This window comes from Podarcis pityusensis (assembly GCF_964106645.2).
Source record: "Podarcis pityusensis genome assembly, chromosome: 1".
NCBI lineage: Eukaryota > Metazoa > Chordata > Lepidosauria > Squamata > Lacertidae > Podarcis > Podarcis pityusensis.
In genome coordinates this window covers 22,929,264-22,952,444 of record NC_138028.1, presented here as the reverse complement: position 1 = coordinate 22,952,444, position 23,181 = coordinate 22,929,264, and the positions used below count along the sequence as shown (strand labels likewise).

General features: G+C 46.1%; 1 protein-coding gene across 12 annotated transcripts in view; it reads right to left on the bottom strand.

Annotated features, from left to right (window-relative positions):
- Nucleotides 1–23,181, bottom strand: part of LOC308481584 (cation channel sperm-associated auxiliary subunit beta-like) — a 122,947-nt gene that overhangs the window by 23,289 nt on the left and 76,477 nt on the right. For 9 of the 12 annotated variants that reach the window (XM_081014079.1, XM_081014078.1, XM_081014074.1 and 6 more), the window contains 10 exons: nt 22,594–22,746; nt 21,274–21,334; nt 20,455–20,550; nt 18,871–19,017; nt 14,747–14,839; nt 13,482–13,600; nt 11,930–11,962; nt 9,093–9,159; nt 8,378–8,424; nt 6,661–6,813 (listed from right to left, as the gene is read on the bottom strand). In XM_081014079.1, the coding sequence (XP_080870205.1) occupies nt 6,661–6,813; nt 8,378–8,424; nt 9,093–9,159; nt 11,930–11,962; nt 13,482–13,600; nt 14,747–14,839; nt 18,871–19,017; nt 20,455–20,550; nt 21,274–21,334; nt 22,594–22,746 (969 nt within the window). Of the gene's footprint in view, nt 1–6,660; nt 6,814–8,377; nt 8,425–9,092; nt 9,160–11,929; nt 11,963–13,481; nt 13,601–14,746; nt 14,840–18,870; nt 19,018–20,454; nt 20,551–21,273; nt 21,335–22,593; nt 22,747–23,061; nt 23,167–23,181 lie in introns of those variants that run through there. The other 3 variants (XM_081014083.1, XM_081014075.1, XM_081014084.1) reach the window with 3 other exon arrangements.

The following is a 23,181-nucleotide window of genomic DNA, read 5'->3' as shown; positions in this document are numbered from 1 at the left end:
GTCATGACCGACTCTGGGGTTGCGGCGCTCATCTCACTTTATTGGCCCAGGAAGTCGGTGTACAGCTTCCGGGTCATGTGGCCAGCATGACTAAGCCACTTCTGGTGAACTAGAGAAGACCACGGAAATGCTGTTTACCTTCCCACTGGAACGGTACCTATTTATCTACTTGCACTTTGACGTGCTTTCGAACTGCTAGGTTGGCAGGAGCAGGGGCCAAGCAACGGGAGCTCACCCCGTTGCGGGGATTCGAACCGCCGACCTTCTGATCGGCAAGCCCTAGACTCTGTGGTTTAACCCACAGCACCACCCGCATCCTGGTGTTGGGTTTCTATTTTCTTCACTGTGCAGCTACTGTGTGTCACAAGACACTGTTTACATTCCACAGTCCGAGTTACTGTTGGGTTCCCACGGGAATGGGAGACTGGATGTGACCTACACTGGTTTCCTGTTTTTCAGTGTTCTCGCAGTTCTTTCTTTTGAGAGGAGTTACTTCTCAAGATGAAATATACTCAGAGTCGCAAAGTGATTTCATGCTCTTTATTCAGCTCATAGTGGTGAGGAGGAATGAATAAATGTCCCCTCACAGTATCTGCTTTATATACATTATTTACACAATGGGCTGCACATGATTGGCTAATTCTGGAATTCTACTGTAAGCCAATCAGGTTGTGGATTCACTTCTATCTGGAGCAGGATTGGGTGGTTCCTGCCAACCAATCATACTGCTGTATTGTTCTAGGACCAATCAGACTGCTGCCTTTTGGATCCTATTGTTCTAGGACCAATCAGACTGCTACAGTTTGGATCCTATTCAACTCAGTACATAACACCCCTCCCCTCTAAGTTCCAGTCCTGCCCGGGAGGTCGCATTCATAGTCCTCAAGGTATGCCGGCGGCCTACGTGTGCGTTGTGGCCTGGGGTGTTCCCTGGTCCGGGCTCCGGGTTCTGGCTCGTGTTCCAAGGATGCTGGCTGTGATGCGGCTGTTTGGTCTGGTGCAACCGGCTCGCTCAGTCGTGGTTCTGGATCCGGTGTCCTTTCGGCCTCACGGGTCCTCTCTGTATTTACTGATTCTGCCTCTCCTGCTGGCCCCTCCTGCTCTATGGGCCTCACTGCCCCGCTGTTCCCTTGGGACTCCTCTGACCTGTCCTCCTCCTGGTTTTCTCCCGGGAATCGTCGCCGTATCTGGTCGCAGTGGCGGCGCCAGCATTGCCCCCCATCTGTTAGCACCTCGTACGACACGGGGCCAGTGACCCTGGTGATTGTGGCGGGTACCCATGCTGGGCCTGCCCCAAAATTCTTTGCGTACACTGGGTCCTGGGCCTCGAAGGTCCGGGGGTTCCTGCCTTCCCCCACCACTACCTCATCCTGAGCTCTATCGGGGTGAAGGCGGTCCAATCTGATTGCAAGGCGCCGACCCATTAGTAGTTCAGCGGGGCTCCGGCCAGTCGTTGAGCTGGGGGTGCTGTGCTGTGCTAGAAGGAATGTGGCAAGGCGGTACTCCCAGTCCCCTTGCGTCATGCGGCGAAGGGTGTCCTTGGTGGTCCGCACCATGCGTTCTGCTTGGCCATTGGTGGCAGGGTGGAACGGCGCCGAACGGATGTGGCGGATGGCGTTCTGCGCTGTGAAGGTTTGGAATTCTCCTGACGTAAATGCAGTCCCGTTGTCTGAGACGAGAGTGTCAGGGAGCCCGTGGGTTGCAAACAGCCTGCGTAGTACCCGGATGGCTGCGGACGTGGAAGTGGACGGTACCAGTGCGACTTCCAGCCATTTGGTGTAGGAGTCCACCACTATGAAGAATGTTTTCCCCTGAAAGGGGCCAGCGAAATCCACATGCAGGCGTGACCATGGTGCTCGGGCGGACTCCCAGGACTGGACTGGGGCCCTTGGGGGGTCTGGGCGGGATTCTTGGCAGGCCTGGCAGTGTTTGACCCAGGCCTCTATCTCTCCATCGATCCCCGGCCACCACACATAACTCCTGGCAAGGGCCTTCATTCTTACTACCCCTGGATGTGTCTCGTGTAGGGCTGTGAGGACCCTTTTGCAGAGGGGCTGGGGAACAACGACTCTGCTTCCCCATAACAGGCACCCCTTGTGGGCCGACAGTTCATGTTTGCGGGTTGTGTAGCCGGCGAATTCTGGCCCGGGGCTGCTGCTGGGCCATCCCCTCCACACCCAGTCCAGGACCCGGGAGATGACCCTATCTTTCTTGGAATGGTGTGCAACTTCTTGTGCCTGAATGGGGCGGTCGGGAAGCAGCTCCAGGCTCATAACCTCTTGTGCAGGTGCTGGGTCAGGGCCTGTTTCCGGTAGTGGTAGCCTGCTGAGGGCGTCCGCATGGCCCATCGCCTTCCCAGGTCGGTGAATCAGTGCATACTGGTAGCTGGCAAGGAAAATTGACCACCTGAGGACGCGAGGAGACAGCACTTGGGGGGTCTGCTTTTCGGGGGCAAACAAGCCAAGCAACGGCTTGTGGTCAGTCACCACGGTGAAGGGCCGCCCGTACAAGAAATCATGGAATTTTTTTACTCCCTTTACGATTGCCAGACCCTCCTTGTCGATTTGCGAGTAGTTCCGCTCGGTTGTGTTGAGTGTCTGGGAAAAGTACGCCACTGGTACCTCTCTTCCATCCGGGAGTTGGTGCCCCAGGACAGCTCCAATGCCATAGGGTGAGGCGTCGCATGCTAGCACCACCGGCAGCCTCTCGTCGAAGTGTGCCAAGACCGAGTTTGAGACAAGCAAGTCCTTGACTGCCTGGAATGCGGCCTCCTGGCGCTGGCCCCACACCCAAGGGGCCCGCTTGTCCAGGAGTCTGTGTAGGGGCTCCGCTACCGCCGCCTTGTGGGGAAGGAAGGAATGGTAAAAGTTCAATAGTCCCAAGAAGGCCTGAAGTTCAGTCTTGCTCTTGGGCGCTGGGGCATCACAAATGGCCCGTACCTTGTCCCCAGTCGGGTGGACCCCTTCTGCGTCCACCATAAATCCCAGAAAGTCCACCTGAGGCACTCCTAGTAGACATTTTTCCCGCTTCACCTTGAGACCCGCCGTCTGGAAACGGTGCAGAACGGTGCGGAGGCGGTCCTCAAACTCCTCTGGTGTGGGGCCGGCAATCAACACATCATCGAAGAAGGGGGTGACGCCAGGAATCCCTTTAAGGAGAGAGTCCATTATATTCTGGAATATGCCTGGTGCCACGCTGACACCGAATTGCAGCCGCTTTACCCTGAACGCTCCTCTGTGCGTCACAATCGTCTGTGCCTCTGCTGTGGCCTCATCTACTGGCAGCTGTTGATATGCTTGGGCCAAGTCCAGCTTGCCAAAAATTTTCGACCCAGCCAGGGTGGCAAGGACATGGCTGACCACTGGCACTGGGTATGCGTGGGCCGTGAGGGCCTTGTTTATGGTACATTTGTAGTCTGCGCAGATGCGGACCGAACCATTAGGCTTGACGGGTGTGACGATTGGGGTTTCCCAGGGAGCATTAGGCACCGGCTCCAGCACTCCTTGCTCTACGAGTCGGTCCAATTCCTCGTCTATACGGGGTTTCAAGGCGAACGGGACCCGGCGGGCCTTGAGCCTGACCGGTCGTACTGCGGGGTCAAGCTGTAGCGCAATGGGGGGGCCCGTATACTGTCCCAATTTCCCATCGAAAACCCCTGGAAATTCCTTGCATATGGCGTCCACGTCCACTTGTAAGCTAGTGTGGTTCACCCCGGTGACAGCTAGCCCCAGTGGTCCAAACCATGCCAATCCCAGTAAGCTAATGTAGGGGCCCTTGACCACAAGCAAGTCCAGTTGCCGCGTCCGCCCTCGGTATTGCACCCTGAAGGTCCCCACCCCCATTGTGGGGACCTTACGTTTCTGGAAGTCCCGGAGGGTGAATGGGGCCGGCCTGAGTTTGGGACCCCCAGTGGGACACAGTTTCCTTAAGGTCCTTGCCGAGATTATGGATAGAGTTGAACCCGTGTCAAGCTCCATGCGGCATGGGGCCCCCTCTATCTGTACCTCTACATAAATTTTCTCTACGTTGGGGTGGGGCAACTGGTATACCTGGAAGTCCGTGAGCTCCGTCGAGTTGCCTTGGTGCGTTGGGCCCCGGGACCTGGGGCTCTTGGATTGGTCATCTGATGCCTGGTGTCGGGTGGGCCGAGCCCGACACACCCGGGCGATGTGTCCCGATTTTCTGCACTGCCTGCACTCTGCGTTGCGGAAACGGCAGGTCCTCCTCTCGTGACTCTCCCCGCAGCTTGCGCAGTTCCCTCCTTCTCGTCGAGGCAGCTGTGGTCTGTGCGCTGCTTGAGTGCGCTGCTGTACTCGGTGCACCTCCTCCCTGTCGGATCCTGAGTCGTCGGTGAGGTCTTCATGGTGGACCCTCGGTTGGGATGGCAGGCTCGGCCGTGCCTCTTGGGTCGACCTCTCGGCAGCTTCTGTTGCCAGGGCCTCCTCCAGAGCGACCTGGAACGTTAGGTCCTTCTTAGCGTAGAGGCGTCGTTGCAGCTTCTCATCCTTCAGGCCACCGACGAGGCGGTCACGAAGCATGTTCTCCAGCTCTGAGAAGTTGCAGAACCGGGCGGCTTGGCGGAGAGAGGTCACAAACCCAGTTATGGTTTCCCCAGGGGCTTGCCGCTTTGCGTAGAAGGCATTTCGACGAGCCACCACTGAGGGCTGCGGCGAAAAGTGCCCCTTCAGCTGTTCCATTATTGTTTTGTATGGAACAGTAGCGACGTCTTCAGGCGCAAGGAGAGCCCGGGCGATTTCAAACGTCTCCTCTCCGCAGACGCTGAAGAATATCGCCCTCTTCTTGGCGTCTTCTTCGTCGGTGACCCCTTTGGCTTCTAGGAGGAAGGTGAAACGGGAGGCGTACGCTTCCCAGTCTCCAGATGCTGGGTTGAATGGCGAGAAGCTGATGTTGGCTGCCATTCTGAGTTCCTTGTGCCCCGGAGCTGAAGCCTGGATACACGGTGCGAGGCAGCGGTGCGGCAGTTGGCGGTGCTGCGGTGCTGTGTGTGGCAGTCAGCTCAGCGGGATCCCACCTTCGTCGCCAGTGAAATATACTCAGAGTCGCAAAGTGATTTCATGCTCTTTATTCAGCTCATAGTGGTGAGGAGGAATGAATAAATGTCCCCTCACAGTATCTGCTTTATATACATTATTTACACAATGGGCTGCACATGATTGGCTAATTCTGGAATTCTACTGTAAGCCAATCAGGTTGTGGATTCACTTCTATCTGGAGCAGGATTGGGTGGTTCCTGCCAACCAATCATACTGCTGTATTGTTCTAGGACCAATCAGACTGCTGCCTTTTGGATCCTATTGTTCTAGGACCAATCAGACTGCTACAGTTTGGATCCTATTCAACTCAGTACATAACACAAGATAAGGACGAGCCTGTACCAGCTCCAGATGGGCCGGAGCTGGTCAAAATCTCACACCTGGTTCATCCCTTAGGAACAGCTAATAAGCACTTTCTGAGAGGCTGGGACCTCTAAGTTCAGAAAAGAAGCTGAGAAAAGGGAACAAACATAAAGAGCTGGCTCAAACAGCTGCCATATGGAGCCAGAACTGAACTCAGATGGGCAGAATGCCCTTCTGCTGCAAGAAGATCAAGTAATCCAGGTACGGATTTCATTTTCTTTTCTACCACACTGCTGCTTCTGCCTCTTCAGGAAGTGCTTGTTAGACAGGCCTCAAAGTCCCAGCAGGAGTGTCAGCTTGGCCCCGCGGTCGTGGGTGCCCAGGGTCGTGGGTGCCATGCCGCATGCTTGGCCCTGACACCAAAATTTGTGGGTGCCTGGCCCCTTCATGGGGAATTTTGTGGGGGTTTGGGCACCCAGGGCCCCAGGGAATTGGCACCTATGAGTCCCAGAATCAGGACCTTTAGTTAGCTGAATGCCCTTGTGCCTCAGAGGGAAGGAAAGACTGGCCAAGAGCAATTAAACAACAACAACACACTTTTACTGACCTTAAGAATGCAGTAGAAGAGGTGCCCAGATGCAATCTATCTGGGCACTTCCTCTGCCTTCTAAGGGGCAATAAAAAATATATTGCCTAATTATTGTTCTAAGGGAGGGAGAAGGCACCTGTGGCATTTGTAACTGACAAAGAAGAAGAGATGTTTTAGAAAAGACAACAATTGCAGGGATCAGAGCACCAGAAGATACAATGCCTCATTTTAAAATGTTTCCTTTTTAAAACATCACCATAGCCATTGTTTTGGAGAAAATATCCAACATATATATTGGAATCATGGAACTGAAAAGGAACAGAAGGATCTATATTCTTCAGAAAGGCATTCATAGACTACCTGTGAACTTAGGTGAACTGTGGAAGTTTATGTGTTAATTAGTTAATTAATATCCCACCACTCCTCCTGAAGGAACTCAGCTTGGCAGTGGGGTGGGGAGGGAGTTGAGGCTATTGCAGGATACAGTTTTGATATTGGTGGGTCAGCCAGGGAAAATGGGGAGAGGGGGCTTTCAATCAGTTGTCCCATCCATTGCGAATTGCCCCCTTTCTAATTCAATTAAAATGCTTTCACCAAACCATAAATCACATCACAAAAAATGAGAATCCATTCTAAACAAGAGCAGCAAATTGCCATCTGTTCAGAGTTATCAATTAAATAATAATTAAAACAGAGTCCTTTGGTGCACTGTACCTGTTGAGATAACAAAGCGATGCCAGTGTTCTGTTCATAATCAACGAGAAAAGAAACCACCCGTCTGGATAAGTGCCTTTCACCTTTCATTTTGTGAGGCAAGCAGCTGTGCCATTTTTGAAATGTATCATTGCTATAGAAACAAGTGGATTCCTGATTTTTTAAAAAAAACAACAACAAAAGGATGCAAAGTAATCGATTTAGAAATACATCGTTGTTCGAACTTAAAAGTTTTGCCAAAGAATCCACTGAGCTCTGAATATACAGGAGTGGCTAGTGGGGAGGGGCAATGGTGTGTACCTGGCCTCCTAGCAGGACAGCCACTGCCACTGACCAGGAGGGAGAAGTGGAGGATCAAGGCAACAGAAAGGTCAGAGCTGTACGGTGCACCAACATGATGATGTTGATGATGATGCACCCATGCAGCAGTGGTTTCCCCATTACCTTGCCCCTCCTGTCCTCCTTCCTGGTAAGTGGCAGCAACTCGCCGTGTCAGTGCTCCACTCAGCAGGCCTCTCCTGTATAAAGCAAACAAGAAGCAAAGCAAGAAGATTTTACAAGAGCAAGGGCCAAATTGCACATTATTGATGCTTTTTTAAAAAATTACACACAGGTCCTACTAACCAAACACTATGCATTCCCTGGAAATCATTCCATGGGCAAGCATTCACATCATTTCCATCAATTCCTGTGCAAATGTTTCTAACCGTGGTCTTTGTATGATCTCCCCCCCACCCCCACCCCAATCCTATCTCTCCATGGTTTCTTCCTGAGATGGCTGCAGCTTAACAGCAAAAGAAAGACAAAGGGGGGAAATGAATTGTCCAATCTCTCCTGCTCTGATTTCTCCGATCTCTCTCTCTCGCTCCCTCCCTCCCTTCCTGCATGGTTTCTTCCCCCAAATAGCTGCCACCGACTAGCAAAGCACAAACATGCAAGGAGTAAGAAAGTGGGTAAACTCCGGATGTTCAGATATCTGAATCTGTGTAGAGTATAGTGCGGCTTAGAATAATTCTTTACATCTGGATATTTTGTGAATTTTTGCATGGCTAGCAGGCAGAAAGCAGGGCCTATGTATATGTTTAAACTGGCCATTTTTATTTTGAAGAAAAAACTGTTGCAAAATGCCTTCATCTTCATCTTGCCTGGCACCAGTTTTCTTCTGCTGAAAATCACTCACCTGTGACTTCAATTTTCCTGCACAGCATCCGCAGAGGCAAACTGAGGTGAGGTTGATAGAATTTTCTGCCAGAAACTGTTGTGGGACTGAGAAGCCTGGATCAGAAGCCTGTTCTGGATTGGGGCTCTGAACCTGCTTTTTTGGACCCACAAAATGAACCAATGGCCCTTGGTGAATACAAGGACGTGCGGGGACCCCAAACAGTGACTCCTCCAAAGCCCTCAGTGATCAGGTAGTGATCAAAAGGTTGAGATGCTCCTTATGCTATCATAAGCTCCTTATGTTACAAGGTAGGGCTTTGTAAATAAATATAAGAACTTTGAACTTATCCTAGTAGCATATGGCAGCCAGTTCCCTAAAAGCTCTGATAGCGACCACAAAAGCTTCCAGTAATAAATTTGCTCAACTGTCCTTTTGATTTCTGAACATTAATTTGCCAAGGTGGCCAGGAAGTCAAATTATGTACTGAACAGAATGCACCAAACCTCAACTATATGTCAGCAAATTTTCATAAGGTTTTATCGTCATTTGCCTTACCTGGCTCAATGACTTATCTTTGTTGAATGACAGACCAACATAGTCCGCTGCAAGAAAAGCAGAAATATATTAGCTACAACTCAGTGCTTGCACTTCTAAAATATAGTTTACAAAAGGCATCAACCCAGTTTCATGTGAACAGTTAAAAAGAACTCAGGGTGAAATTTTGAAATTATTTTTGTTACATGCCTTAAAATATATAAGTGTATATGAGCAGAGAGGCATGCTCTCTGGCTTGAGCTGGTTTATTGCAGGAAAGCATTGCGGGAGCGTTCTTTGCCTCCACTTACACTATGGAGTTTTAGTTACAGATGGGTAGCCGTGTTGGTCTGCCATAGTCGAAATAAAAAAATTCCTTCCTGTAGCACCTTAAAGACCAACTAAGTTAGTTCTTGGTATAAGCTTTCGTGTGCATCCGTGTATCTGAAGAAGTGTGCATGCACACGAAAGCTTATACCAAGAACTAACTTAGTTGGTCTTTAAGGTGCTACAGGAAGGAATTTTTTTATTTCGACTATGGAGTTTTGCAGTGTGCTATTTTGTCCCCCATGCTATTCAACAGCTACATGAAGACATTGGAAGCAGACATTAGGACATTAGATGACACAGCTATATTTCTCCATAACGTTGGAGAACCCATGGATTCAAGTTACACATTCAACACATATAAATCACTTTTTCTTTACCAATCTGGCTGAGTCCCTGGTTTCCTTACTTTCATATAATTCTTTATTAGCTAGACACTGGCGGCTGTACCATATTTCAGCTTTAAGATAATCATCCTGTGGGCGGAAAAAGACAAGGAAATACTTAGCATGCCAAGTGAATTCACATAGTATAGCTGTTAAGATTCTGAAAGGGTCTGCTGAGGCACAAGTCGTCCTTTCTAACTATCACACATTGCCTAGAAACCTCTGTGGAGCCAAGGAAGACAGTGGACAATACTGTCAAATGTCAGAAAACAGCACTAGCTTTCTAGTTTCTAGTGGCAATGCCAGTGATATTAGTAGTGGTGCTGGTGGTGGAACAACTCAAGAGAATTGATGGCCAAAAGTAGACAGAATTACAGAGATGTCAGAAGCAGAGCAAGATGTAGTTGAGATACCAACTTCCCTAAGATCTCATTCCAGCTCCCAATGATAGTCAGGAGAAAAGAAAACTACCCCACTGCCTCTTTCTGTTCTTCTCATACAGCACCGAATTCTGATTTAACACATTGACAGCTGTTTATATAACCTTGTCAGGGAATTCACAGATCAAAGGATAGCTATATGGCTTCAATGGGACCCAATTCCTCTTGTCCTCTGAAATTATAGCACACAAGTGGAAATTGTGGTTTGAGGACCCGACCCCCGCGATGTGAAATAAATACACAAGGACACGTGATATAAGGTTAATGGGCAAGAAAAGGCCACAACTTTATTGATTACAGCAGTGAAAAGGTATTGGCTTAGGCATTGGATGTCTAAAACAAGGGGGTTTATTCACCAGTAGGTGGAGCCTGTTGATGCTAATCCAACTATAGGCTCTCCCCTGATGTCACCGGGGGTCGTGTCATGGCCTCCCGCCAAGCAGGCATCGGACAGAGTACACGACCGCCAGATTCCTTTAACGGAATACCCAAAAATTGAAGGCATAGGCGATGGCCACACCCAGCCCTTCGACACACCACAACACATTATTCCAATGCCTAACTGTCCCACCAATACCACAAAAAGTTGTGACGATTGCTACGAGGTAGGCGAAAAAACCAAAAAGCCTAATGCCAAATGGAAAAATTCCTACCAGGCCCCCTAGACAACCAGGGCGACCAACCTAAGGTCCATAGCAAGGCCAAAGAACAAAGAACCTGAGCTAAAAGGGAGTGGAGGGTGGGTGACTCGTGACGAGAGGACGGAGAAGAATGAGGCCGAGGAGAGGCTGGCGCCGCCGCAAAAGGCTGCTGAACACGCCCCCTCGAAGGCACCTGGTTGGATGCATGCCGAGGGGGCGTGGGCGCCAGCCAGGTGAGAGGAGGAGGCAGGGGGCTAATGCCCCCTGCTGGGGGCGGTGCTCGGGCTCCCGGCCACAACCACTCCCCTCTCTTCCAGGGAGGAGAGTCTATAGCAACTGGAACTATACGATGCACTATCCTATGTCTTGCTTTCAAAACTCACTGCTTTATCACAGTAATTTATATACTGCTTAATTGCAATAGCCTCTAAGCAATTTATAAAAGTTTTTGTGAGTTATAGCTCTATTCTCTGTATTAATGGGAATGGGCCAAGAGGGATCCCTTCCCCCAACCCTCATTCAGCTTGTTACTCCAGCAATCTCCAGGATGAGTCTGTGACTGGGACAAGAGTAAAAGGAGTTCATCTACACACATCCCTCAGCACTTCAAAGTTCACAGTTCCTCTGTGAACTGTGACTGTGATAAACCATTAGTAGTAGTAGTAGTAGTAGTAGTAGTAGTATACCACCCTATAACCTATAACTCAGGGCAGTTCACAACATAAAATTTCAATAAAATAACACAGAGTACATAATAAAAATGAAAACAAAGACGGCCCAATAATTCTCCTGTCTACAAACCACGCAGTTGGTCAGCATGGGGGGTGGGGGTGGAGAAATGAAATTCAGTGTCTTATGAGAAAATAAAAAGCAAGGCGTTGGCCATCAAGCAACTGATTCCTGATGCTGTGGGAAGCTAGGGAGTGAAAAATAACATTCTGATGCTTGTATAGCTGTGTGGCTAAGGGAGCTGGAGTGTAAGGTGCAACCTCCCATTTTGTGCCTTTGGCATGACAGTTGTGAGAGCTGTCTTAATTCCATATTTATGCCTGGCAGGCCTTAAGTCATCCCTCTGTTTGCTACCTGAGCGTGGTTCCCGGTGAAGGAATAACTTGTCTCATTGTGGTCCTTCCCTCACGTTGTCAAAAAGTTCCTTCCTGAGGCGCTGTTTGCTCAGACCCAGACATTTGTGGATCCTCTGTCTTACGTCATCTCCCAAGGGGAGCCATAAAGCCACCCAAGGGTTCTGGTGAGCTAGCCAACCTTTCTTCCCTGTGAGTTTTCCTGTCAATTGTGTTGTCGCTAGAAAGCTATGTTTATTGGGCTCTGTGTGTGTGCCTGCAAGCTTCTGTCTTCTATGTGTCGTCGAGGTGGGTGAGGGCATGGAAGCAACACGGCTGACTTGCAGGTGTCAGTTGCCTAGCATACAGAGATTGCATTGTGTCAGTGCTGGGGTGTGTGTGTGTATCACAATATATTGCTAAGTTTTCTCTCCTTTAGAGTGCTGCCATTTACATTTGAATTTGCAGCTGGAAATGCATAGGATTCTGACAACACATTTGATGTCAATACTAAGCCAATGTTAGCATTCTGCCCAGTGTACCAGGGTCTCTGGATTTCATTGTTAGGATCTGTATACTACATGATTTATGATCCTTGGGACACTTATTTCTAAATGGCTAACAAAACGAATGCCAGAGTTTCAGAAAACATCATTTGTGAGATGTTACAAAAACACACCACTGAGAACAACAAACACAACATTTAGCAATTTCTCACCATTTCAAAGCCACATAAGGTTGGTTTGCCGAACTGAAATAAAACACAGTAAGACCAAATTGTATGAATCATCACTTTCTCCCACACTTTTCACAAGGAATTTCACAAGTGTATTACTTTACATATTCATTTACCACTTACACTCAATATTATTAACATGATCATTGGTTGTTTTGAGTGACATAAGAAGCCTGCCTCCACCAACAGCCTGGGGCAACCTAGCCAGGGCATGTACTTTTCCTGTGAGATAACAGGAAATAAGCAATAGCTACAAACCAACAGCTAAAACACCTAAGGAAATCAAGTACCATACCCATCACTAAAAAGAATTCAACAATGGTGCCAGCAAAACTCTCTGCGGAGAGGCTTCCAAAGACAAGACAACAGAAAAGGCCCTGTCACAACCCCCTTCACTTCTAAAGGTAGCACTCCTGAAGCAGGGCCACAGAGATTGATCTTAATATAAGAGGTATCTATTAATTGCAGCAAAGCTACTGTTGGTGCAAAGAAAAAACAGGTACACAAAGGAGAAGTCCTGGATACCAAGATCCAAGTTTGGGGCAAGTACTCTTTATTGAGAGACCCCAGCAGATATTTAAAATCACAAAATATGCAGCAAAAGTGAAGCATAGGAATATGAGAATATTTTTTATTATTTATACCCCGCCCATCTGGCTAGGTTGCTCCAGGCTGTTAAGACCTTTAAAATTTGCCCTTTCAAGTTCCTTCCAAAGTTTCCCACTTCCCCTAGCATAGAAAAAGATGTGTGGTAAGAAGAAGAAGAGGAGGAGTTTGGATTTGATATCCCGCCTTTCACTCCCCTTCAGGAGTCTCAAAGCGGCTAACATTCTCCTTTCCCTTCCTCCCCCACAACAAACACTCTGTGAGGTGAGTGGGGCTGAGAGACTTCAAAGAAGTGTGACTGGCCCAAGGTCACCCAGCAGCTGCATGTGGAGGAGCGGAGACATGAACCCGGTTCCCCAGATTACGAGACTACCACTCTTAACCACTACACCACACTGGATCTCACCAGGTTAAAATGCTTCACATACAAATTCTCTTCAAAGGTTTGGTTCATATGCTTTTCCACACATCAATCAAAAACGTTGCACAGGCAGTAAAACTTGGTTTAGTTCCAAAGTGGTGAAAGTTTCTAAATTATTGATATAGGAACACAAGAATGGCTTGTGAAAGCCATGCAGCTAAGCTGGAGCAACCAGCTTATCCTCTTCATACACTTAGTTCATCAGGAGAACTGGGAAGAGAACAATTAGTACACAGATTAACAACGCAATCCTAGATGTGCCTACCCAGACGTAGTTCTCACCATGTTCAATGGGACTTAATTGCAGGAAATTGTGTATAGTAGGGTTATAGTCTTAAACTGAACGAGATTGTCTTCTGAGCAGACATGTATGGCATTGAACTGATAATAGATTTCAGGAGGAGATCTTCCAAACTTAGTTTTTTTGCAGTATGCTTACCAGTGTTTTTTAAAACATTAGATGATTGGAGGAAAGGGACACGGATATTTAGAAGTGCACATATGTACCTGCAACAGCTTTCCAGTTTTAATGCGCAGATCATCACTGATAAATAATCCTAGTGAGGTGAGGAGTACAAGACGAGTATTTGTTACGGTGAGATCCACAAGCGCAAGTCCGTAACAATCTTGAGGAGAGAAAAGGCACTGTGAGTAACCTGAGTTGCATCTCTCAGACTTCCATCATTACTTGTTATAGACATGGCAAATTACACCCATATTGAGACACCCAGATCTGTTGGGCAATCCATGCACCTGATATGCATTTGAAGAAGGTCTAGATCTATGTGGTTTTTAGAGAGGGTGGAGTGATGAAGTCTGCTCTTTCGAACCGTGCTCCTCTGCTGCATTTTTTAAAAAAAGATATAGCAAAGGCAAGTTCAGGGGGCAGCAAGAACAGAGGCTGACTCTTCTGACCTTGCCCATCTGACTTTGTTGCCCCAGCCACTCTGGGTGGCTTCCAACACATATAAAAAACAATAAAACATTAAACATTTAAAAAACCACCTTCCCTATACTGGGCTGCCTTCAGATGACTTGGGGGGTCAGATAACTCCATACCCTCCAGTATTTCTCTGGTGAAAATAGGGCTATCCTAAGAAAAAGTGGGGCATTCTGGGATCAAATCAGAAACCGAGACAGCTCCTGTAAATCTGGGACTGTCTCTGGAAAATAGGGACACTTGGAGGTTCTGCACTCCAGAGTAAAAAAAATGGCAACCCTGGGAACCACAGCTGAAAGCGGCAGTAGCCCAACATGCCAGATTCAAGGCTGGCATCAGTCAAAAGCCCTAAACAGGCTGTAGAATCTGAACTGTCAATCCCACCCCAGAGAGAGAAGACCCTAAATGTTGAGGGATGAGGGTTCCCATATCCAAGAAGCTGAAATTTGGGACCTAAGGAGGCAGAGATTCTTTCTTATCACTGCCCAAAGAAAAGGGATGAGGGAGGGCTCTCCAGATCCTAGGATTCTGAACTGGACATCACACCACAACCTTCACTCTGAGACCTACAATTACTGTATTGGTCTGAATATAGGCCACACTTCCCCCCAAAATCTGACTCATATAAAAGCTGAGTGCAGTCTATAGTGACACTTTTATAAATAGAGAAGCTATGTTTTGAGAGATCTCATTTTAGGGGTGTAGTCTATATTCAGACCAATGCCGTACATTCTATGAAAGTGCAACATGTCCTAAGGCCTTGGGGTAGGACAGGCTACAAATAAAAAGGAAGTGCATATGGGTTAATTAAACAATTGAAAATAAGAATTACCGTTTTCCAAGATGGCACAAATGGTAGCAGACAAGTTAAACCATACCGTATCCCCATCCATAAATCCACTGTCAGTCACTCCTACAATTAGTCCTACAAATACGAAAGAAAACAATGCATTACAAGAAAAGTGAATCACAGTATAAAACAAGGCTACAAGTATTTATGACACTGTTATAAAGCTTCATATTTCCCAGAAATTTCAGCAGCGTAGCTGGTTTGGTTTGCTTTTGATGAAGAGATGACTGGAGGTTTCTCTGTGATATTTGAGTTTATTTACAAATATATGCTGAGCCTGGGTAGAAGCACAACTTATCACCCCAACAGCAGCAAAATCCGGAAATAAGCACCCCTGTATCCACAGATGTAGTTACAGACCTTAAATACTCAGCTCAAACCTACTTGCACACACTGAAAGAAAGCATGTCTGCCTGCTTTTCTAGTACCACATATCTAAGTTAATAAGCACAAGCAGGTGGTTCAGTATGGGGTGGGGTGGGGGACAGTTGCAAACATATCCCTGGTGTATTCCTATGGCTATTGTAGAATACGCTACAGTGTAGTGGTTGTGTCCTCTCCTTCCCACCTGAGATTGTCAGGGGGTGGGGGGTGGGACAGCAAGCAAAGAATTCAAATTAATTTATTTGTTTTTTGGGGGGGTGCAATTGCAAAAAGTGCATGTTGTTGTTGTTTAGTCGTTTAGTCGTGTCCGACTCTTCGTGACCCCATGGACCAGAGCACGCCAGGCCCTCCTGTCTTCCACTGCCTCCCGCACTTTGGTCAGGCTCATGTTTGTAGCTTCGAGAACACTGTCCAACCATCTTGTCCTCTGTCGTCCCCTTCTCCTTGTGCCCTCCATCTTTCCCAACATCAGGGTCTTTTCCAGGGAGTCTTCTCTTCTCATGAGGTGGCCAAAGTATTGGAGCCTCAACTTCATGATCTGTCCTTCCAGGGAGCACTCAGGGCTGATTTCCTTAAGAATGGATACATTTGATCTTCTTGCAGTCCATGGGACTCTCAAGAGTCTCCTCCAGCACCATAATTCAAAAGCATCAATTCTTCGGCGATCAGCCTTCTTGATGGTCCAGCTCTCACTTCCATACATCACTACTGGGAAAACCATAGCTTTAACTATACGGACATTTGTTGGCAAGGTGATGTCTCTACTTTTTAAGATGCTGTCTAGGTTTGCCATCGCCTTTCTCCCAAGGAGCAGGCGTCTTTTAATTTCGTGACTGCTGTCACCATCGGCAGTGATCATGGAGCCCCAAAAAGTAAAATCTCTCACTGCCTCCATTTCTTCCCCTTTTATTTGCCAGGAGGTGATGGGCCCAGTGGCCATGATCTTCGTTTTTTTTGATGTTGAGCTTCAGACCATATTTTGTGTTCTCTTCTTTCACCCTCATTAAAAGGTTCTTTAATTCCTCCTCACTTTCTGCCATCAAGGTTGTGTCATCTGCATATCTGAGGTTGTTGATATTTCTTCCGGCGATCTTAATTCCGGCTTGGGATTCATCCAGTCCAGCCTTTCCCATGATGAATTCTGCATATAAGTTAAATAAGCAGGGAGACAATATACAGCCTTGTCGTACTCCTTTCCCAATTTTGAACCAATCAGTTGTTCCATATCCAGTTCTAACTGTAGCTTCTTGTCCCACATAGAGATTTCTCAGGAGACAGATGAGGTGATCAGGCACCCCCATTTCTTTAAGAACTTTCCATAGTTTGCTGTGGTCGACACAGTCAAAGGCTTTTGCATAGTCAATGAAGCAGAAGTAGATGTCTTTCTGGAACTCTCTAGCTTTCTCCATAATCCAGCGCATGTTTGCAATTTGGTCTCTGGTTCCTCTGCCCCTTCGAAATCCAGCTTGCACTTCTGGGAGTTCTCGGTCCACATACTGCTTAAGCCTGCCTTATAGAATTTTAAGCATAACCTTACTAACGTGTGAAATGAGTGCAATTGTGCGGTAGTTGGAGCATTCTTTGGCACTGCCCTTCTTTGGGATTGGGATGTAGACTGATCTTCTCCAATTCTCTGGCCACTGCTGAGTTTTCCAAATTTGCTGGCATATTGAGTGTAGGACCTTGACAGCATCATCGTTTAAAATTTTAAATAGTTCAGCGGGAATATCATCACTTCCACTGGCCTTGTTATTAGCAGTGCTTTCTAAGGCCCATTTGACTTCACTCTCCAGGATGTCTGGCTCAAGGTCAGCAACCAGACTGCCTGGGGTGTATGAGACATCCATATCTTTCTGGTATAATTCTTCTGTGTATTCTTGCCACCTCTTCTTGATGTCTTCTGCTTCTGTTAGGTCCTTTCCACTTTTGTCTTTTATTATGGTAATCTTTGTACGAAATGTTCCTTTCATATCTCCAATTTTCTTGAACAGATCTCTGGTTTTTCCCATTCTATTGTTTTCCTCTATTTCTTTGCATCACTCGTTTAAGAAGGCCTTCTTGTCTCTCCTTGCTATTCTTTGGAAATCTGCATTCAATTTCCTGTATCTTTCACTATCTCCCTCGCATTTTGCTTGCCTTCTCTCCCCCGCTATTTGTAAGGCCTCGTTGGACAGCCACTTTGCTTTCTTGCATTTCCTTTTCATTGGGATGGTTTTAGTTGCTGCCCCCTGTATAATGTTACGAGCCTCCATCCATAGTTCTTCAGGAACTCTGTCCACCAAATCTAAATCCTTAAACCTGTTCCTCACTTCCACTGTGTATTCATAAGGGATTTGACTTAGATTGTATCTTACCGGCCCAGTGGTTTTTCCTACTTTCTTCAGTTTAAGCTGAATTTTGCTATAAGAAGCTGATGATCTGAGCCACAGTCCGCTCCAGGTCTTGTTTTTGCTGACTGTATGAGCTTCTCCATATTTGGCTGCAGAGAATATAATCAATCTGATTTCGATGCTGCCCATCTGGTGATAAAGTTTTTCTTTATTTTGTTTGGGTCTTCCACAAGCCGTTCTTCTATTTTTATCTTATTAATCACATTTTGCTTTTTCCTTTTTCGTAGTTGCCAGGCCAAGAATTTCCCCGTTTTGTTTGCTGATTCGAAAAATTTTTGCCTCATTGATTTAATTCTCCATTCGACTTCTGGGTAATTAGCATTGAATATTGTAATTGTAGCAGTTTGGATGTTTGTTAGTTCTGTTCATCACTGGGATTTGTTATTAATTTTTTCTCACATTCTGTTAATTGGGTCAGGATTCCATCTTTCTTTTGTTCTCTTATTTTTTTCCTATGGCTATTTTATTGAATTAGAAAGCCTCTTAACACCGCCTTGCTGGCATCCCAGACTATATCAATATTTGTCTCTTTATTAAGGTTTAAATCAAAAAAGTCTTTTAAGGTGTTTTTGGCCTTCTCAGTCACATCATCATTTTCAAAAAAATATTCATTCATTCTCCATCTATAGAAGTAAAAGTTGCTGAGCTTTTTGGGGAAAATTCAAAGCTATTGAGCACACATTATTTTAGAAAATAATGAAACTCAAAGTTGTTGAGCTCAAAATTCCGGACATTTAGCCGATTTTCCGAAATCCCCCCCCCAGACACTATTTTCACCAGTTAAATTACGGACATATGGCAACCCTACTAGAGAGTGGAACATTTTAGAAGGGGAAAAAAGTAAATAGGAACAGAGGCAGTGCTGAACCCTCAGACTATCTCATAAAGGAATTTGCTGGAATGTGAATTCTAAAGTGGACTCATGATTTGATCCAGGTGGTGACCTATCCAGATGGAATCAGGCAAGTCCTCTTTAGAAGCAGGGTTTCCACCATCACCCCTACTGACCTGAAATAATAGACCTAGATTTGCACACAATCTTCCCCAAGGGGACACATATGCACACGGAGCCAGCATTTCACAGGTTAACAGCTAGTTGCAGAACACTCATGTGTAGTAGAAGTGTAACAAATGCATTCACAAGCAAAACCAACTGCATTTGATGAGACTTACTCCCAAGCAAGTATAGGATTAAGCCCTAGCCAGCACAGTGGGACTTACTTCTGAGTAAACAAGTACACTTATCTTATTTAAACTTTTACATCCCACTGTACCCAGTTGGAAAACGAAGCTGGTGGATCAGCTAATTATGTAAAAATGCAAGACACTTACCTATTTTTCTTGTTGTATAAATCAGACCAATTACTGCTACATCACTTGCACAAGGAGTTTTTGCTATTTTGATATTGGCTACTTTAGACAATGTATCATTAACTTCCACGTTTTCACCAAGGGTCCAATACCACTGAAGAAGAGGATCTGCAAGAGAGCACTAATGTTTAAGAAATCAAAAATTCTTTCTAGGAAATATGCGACTATCTCTGAAATTTGTGGAGACACCCTTGGAGGTGAGTAAGGGATGTTATCAGTCTGGTTCAGGGTTGGGGTGGGGGATGGGAATGGGACTGCCATCACTGTGGTGGAAGGTAGGGGGAAATACAGAAGTGGGTGAAGGCATACAGAAGAGACGAGGTTGTCTAAGTCTGCTGGAAATTGAAGAGTACTAGGAGACCGCTTCAAGTAACGAATACCTTCCTTAGACCTGTTCTTAGTAAAATACACACACACACACACACACACACACACGGGATACTCTATTTTTTCATGATGGTGGCCATTGGAAATCCTGCCAGTATATTTTGTTTCAACTGACAAGACAGAATTACTGTTTTGGGGGGACGGGCAGGTGTGGAGGGCTCCCTGGTCTTGAATGGGGTAACTGTGCCCTTGAAGGACCAGGGGCACAGCCTGGGAGTCATTTTGGACTCACAGATGTCCATGGAGGTGCAGGTTAATTCTGTGTCCAGGGCAGCTTTCTACCAGCTCCATCTGGTACCTAGGCTGAGACCCTATTTGCCCATGGACTCATTTGCCAGAGTGATGCATGCTCTGGTTATCTCCCGCTTGGACTACTGCAATGCGCTCTACATGGAGCTACCTTTGAAGGTGACCCAGAAACTACAACTAATCCAGAATGTTGCAGCTAGACTGGCAACTCGGAGTGGCCGCTGAGACCATATAACGCCGGTCCTGAAAGACCTACATTGGCTCCCAGTATGTTTCCAAGCACAATTCAAAGTGTTGGTGCTGACCTTTAAAGCCCTAAACGGCCTCGGCCCAGTACACCTGAAGGAGTGTCTCCACCCCCATCATTCAGCCCGGACACTGAGGTCCAGCTCTGAGGGCCTTCTGGTGCTTCCCTCACTGCGAGAAGCAAAGTTACATGGAACCAGGCAGAGGGCCTTCTCGGTAGTGGCGCCCGCCCTGTGGAACGCCCTCCCATCAGATGTCAAAGAGATAAACAACTACCTGACATTTAGAAAACATCTGAAGGCAGCCCTGTTCAGGGAAGTTTTTAAGGTGTGACACATTATGTTTTATTGTATTTTTAATATTCTGTTGGGAGCCACCCAGAGTGGCTGGGGAAATCCAGACAGATGGGTGGGGTATAAATAATAAATTATTATTATTGTGATGATGATGTATTGCAGTTTTATCATTAATTTCTTTTCTATTCATATGTATCAATGTTGTTTACTGCTTTGGAGACTTTGGGCCAAAAAAGCGGAATAGAAATATAACTTTCCATATCATATGAATAAATTCAGAAAACTTTATACTTAGTGTTCGTGCTAATTTCCAATAGACCAGAATTACATACAAAACCGCAAAAACTCCCTATGAGCTATGACGTACCTCGTACGATATCCAACAAGGTTCCCGTAGTAGTGAACATATTTAAACCATGATGCATATTAAATTTTACAAACCATTCCTCAATTGGATTAACATCTGTTTCAGCGGCATGTACAAGAAAGACAGAGACAGATTAGTCATATAAGTACACAAGTATTATGGGTGATATCCAACGTCAAGCAAACAGGCCTTTGCTCACACAACATGGTTTCCTTTTCTCCTCCCTCTTGCAATCCCCACGACCAAACCCTCTGGAGCAAATTTCAGGGGTCCACAGGGGGCAAAGCCTTGTTGCACAAGTGGAAACCCATTCCACTTGCAGATAGACACAAGTGGATATTGCTGTATGCTTACGTCAATATTACTCGGCTACGAGCGATCGCCAAAGTTGATGATGCCTACATGCTCTTCTCAAATGTTGCCTACAATGGTGCACTGCTCTTCAACTGAATTCTTAGTAATGAACATTCCTGCATATTTTTTCTGGCCAATTTATTTTTCTCTTTTTTTCTATTCAGACTTATAACACACCCTTCACCAAATAGAGTGAGTTACAAAAATAAGTGCAATATACATTATCCCGAAACTGGCTTTCTCTCCACTGAAGTTGGTATACTACTTATGAACCATTTGAGGTTGTGCCAAATGCTCACTACCAAGTTGTCAAATTTCTCCCCTGCTAGCAGGATTTTGTGCAAAATTTTTCTTTTGAAATGAGATGTACTCACCACCTTACATGAGTACAAAAACAGCAGCAACAACACAAGGAAGCATCAATAGCCAGTGAGGATAAATAAGTGGAAATTATAAATCTCTCACCTGTATTATATGTTAACTCTTCTCGGTTGATTTTAATACTCCACGAATCCACACCTTCTCCCTTTTGTTTAAAGAAAGGATGGTAACCCAATATTTTTAGTCTTAAATACTTGAAGAGTCACATACATTTAGGTAAACTGCTGTGCAGACTGATTTTCCAATTATGAATTTTCGTAGCTGATAGTCTCATAGCTTACGGGCGGTGGCAGAGGGACGAGCAGCGAGAAAGGGCTCATCTCTCTGCCACTGCCCGCCTCACTTGAGTATAAGCCGAGGGAGGCTTTTTCAGCATAAAAAATGTGCTGAAAAAGTTGGCTTATATTCGAGAATACACGGTATGTTTTGAAGAAAAAAAATGAACAAATTCCTATGCCCCACAAATAACTCAGAGATGCATTTTAAATAAAAGCACACATTCTACTCATGTAAAAACACCAGGCAGGCCCCACAAATCACCCAGAGATGCATTTTAAATAAAAGGGCACATTCTAGTCATGTAAAAAGATGCTGATTCCTTGACCATCTGCGGGCCGGATTTAGAACGTAATTGGGCCAGATCTGGCCCCTGGCCTTAGTTTGCCTACCCATGTTCTAAAGAAATGCTTGGACTAACTGATATTATAGTTTGAAGTCTTGTTTGTTTCTGTTATATTTTGCTCCCAAAAGACCCATTTATCCTAAATAAAATCCAATATGGCAGACATGTCTATACAAAACATTGAGATCCAAACACGAAATTTTGCAGGTAGCCCTTACAAATAACGTTTAAAACCTTAGAAATAACATTTAAAACCATGAGTGTAGATCCACCCCAGGAACCTGCCTTAAACCAAGTCAGACTGCTTGTCCATCTAGCTCAGGCTAGCCCAACTTTTATACCAAGTGGGCCGCAAGAGTACTCTGACCATGTAATCTGTGGGCCACACACTGCCTTGATGCAGTTAGCGCTTTCCCAGCTTCGGGAAGGAGGTAATAGGGTTCTAGGACCTTGGCAGAGCCTTTGCGCCTCCTTTCCCAAACCCAGCACCTCACTTAGCTGGCTTTGGGAAGGCAATGCAAGGCCTGAGGGGGTGTCAAATGTTGCTGAGGGCCACAAAAAAGGATTGCATGTGGTCCTTGGGCTACACATTGGACCACTGTAAGTTTCCAGCCAAATGTTATGGCATTGTTTAATAAGTATCCGGTGACAGTGGCTGTCCTGAGTTCAGGCAGAGGTGACCACCTGCTACCTGATCCCTTTTAACCGGAAATAGCCAGGGAGTGAACCTGGGACCTTCTGCATGTAAATGATGTGCTATGAGCCCTTCCGCAATGCTTTACCAGAGTCATTTTGAAGTAGAAGACTTTGGAGTAGGTACTGTTGAAGATCTGGATGCTGGGCGCAAGACCAGCTGAAGTAAAAAGAACTAGATTCTTCCGTCTGTTCTCCAAGGTGTCGGGCTTATTGATATTATACAAATGACAGCGGACAATCTTTAACAAGGGGGAAAAAACCCAGGATTAACATACGAAGCACATATCCACAACATCTGGAATTATTAAAACTTTAAATGGCAACCTAACAAACTGGACTGTTGATTTCAAAAGCGGAAGCTGCAATAAAGAAGGCTTTAAGGAGCCAGAAAGGAAAGGAAGGTAGAAATCCTCATTTTGTGGAGGGACAACTTGCCCTCCCCCTCTCTCAGGTGATTTTGCCTGCTTTTGGCTGGCATGGGCAAGTGCCACTGAGAATTAGGCAGTTTAGGGTTAAAGTATAGAAAATGATCATTATCTAACAAATTAATATACCTGAATATCAGAGGGCACTTTACAATATAAAAGCACAAAATATGTAACATAATAGCAAAAAAATCCCACAATAGATCCCCCCCGACACATTTAAAAGGCCACAGATGGTTTAATTAGCCA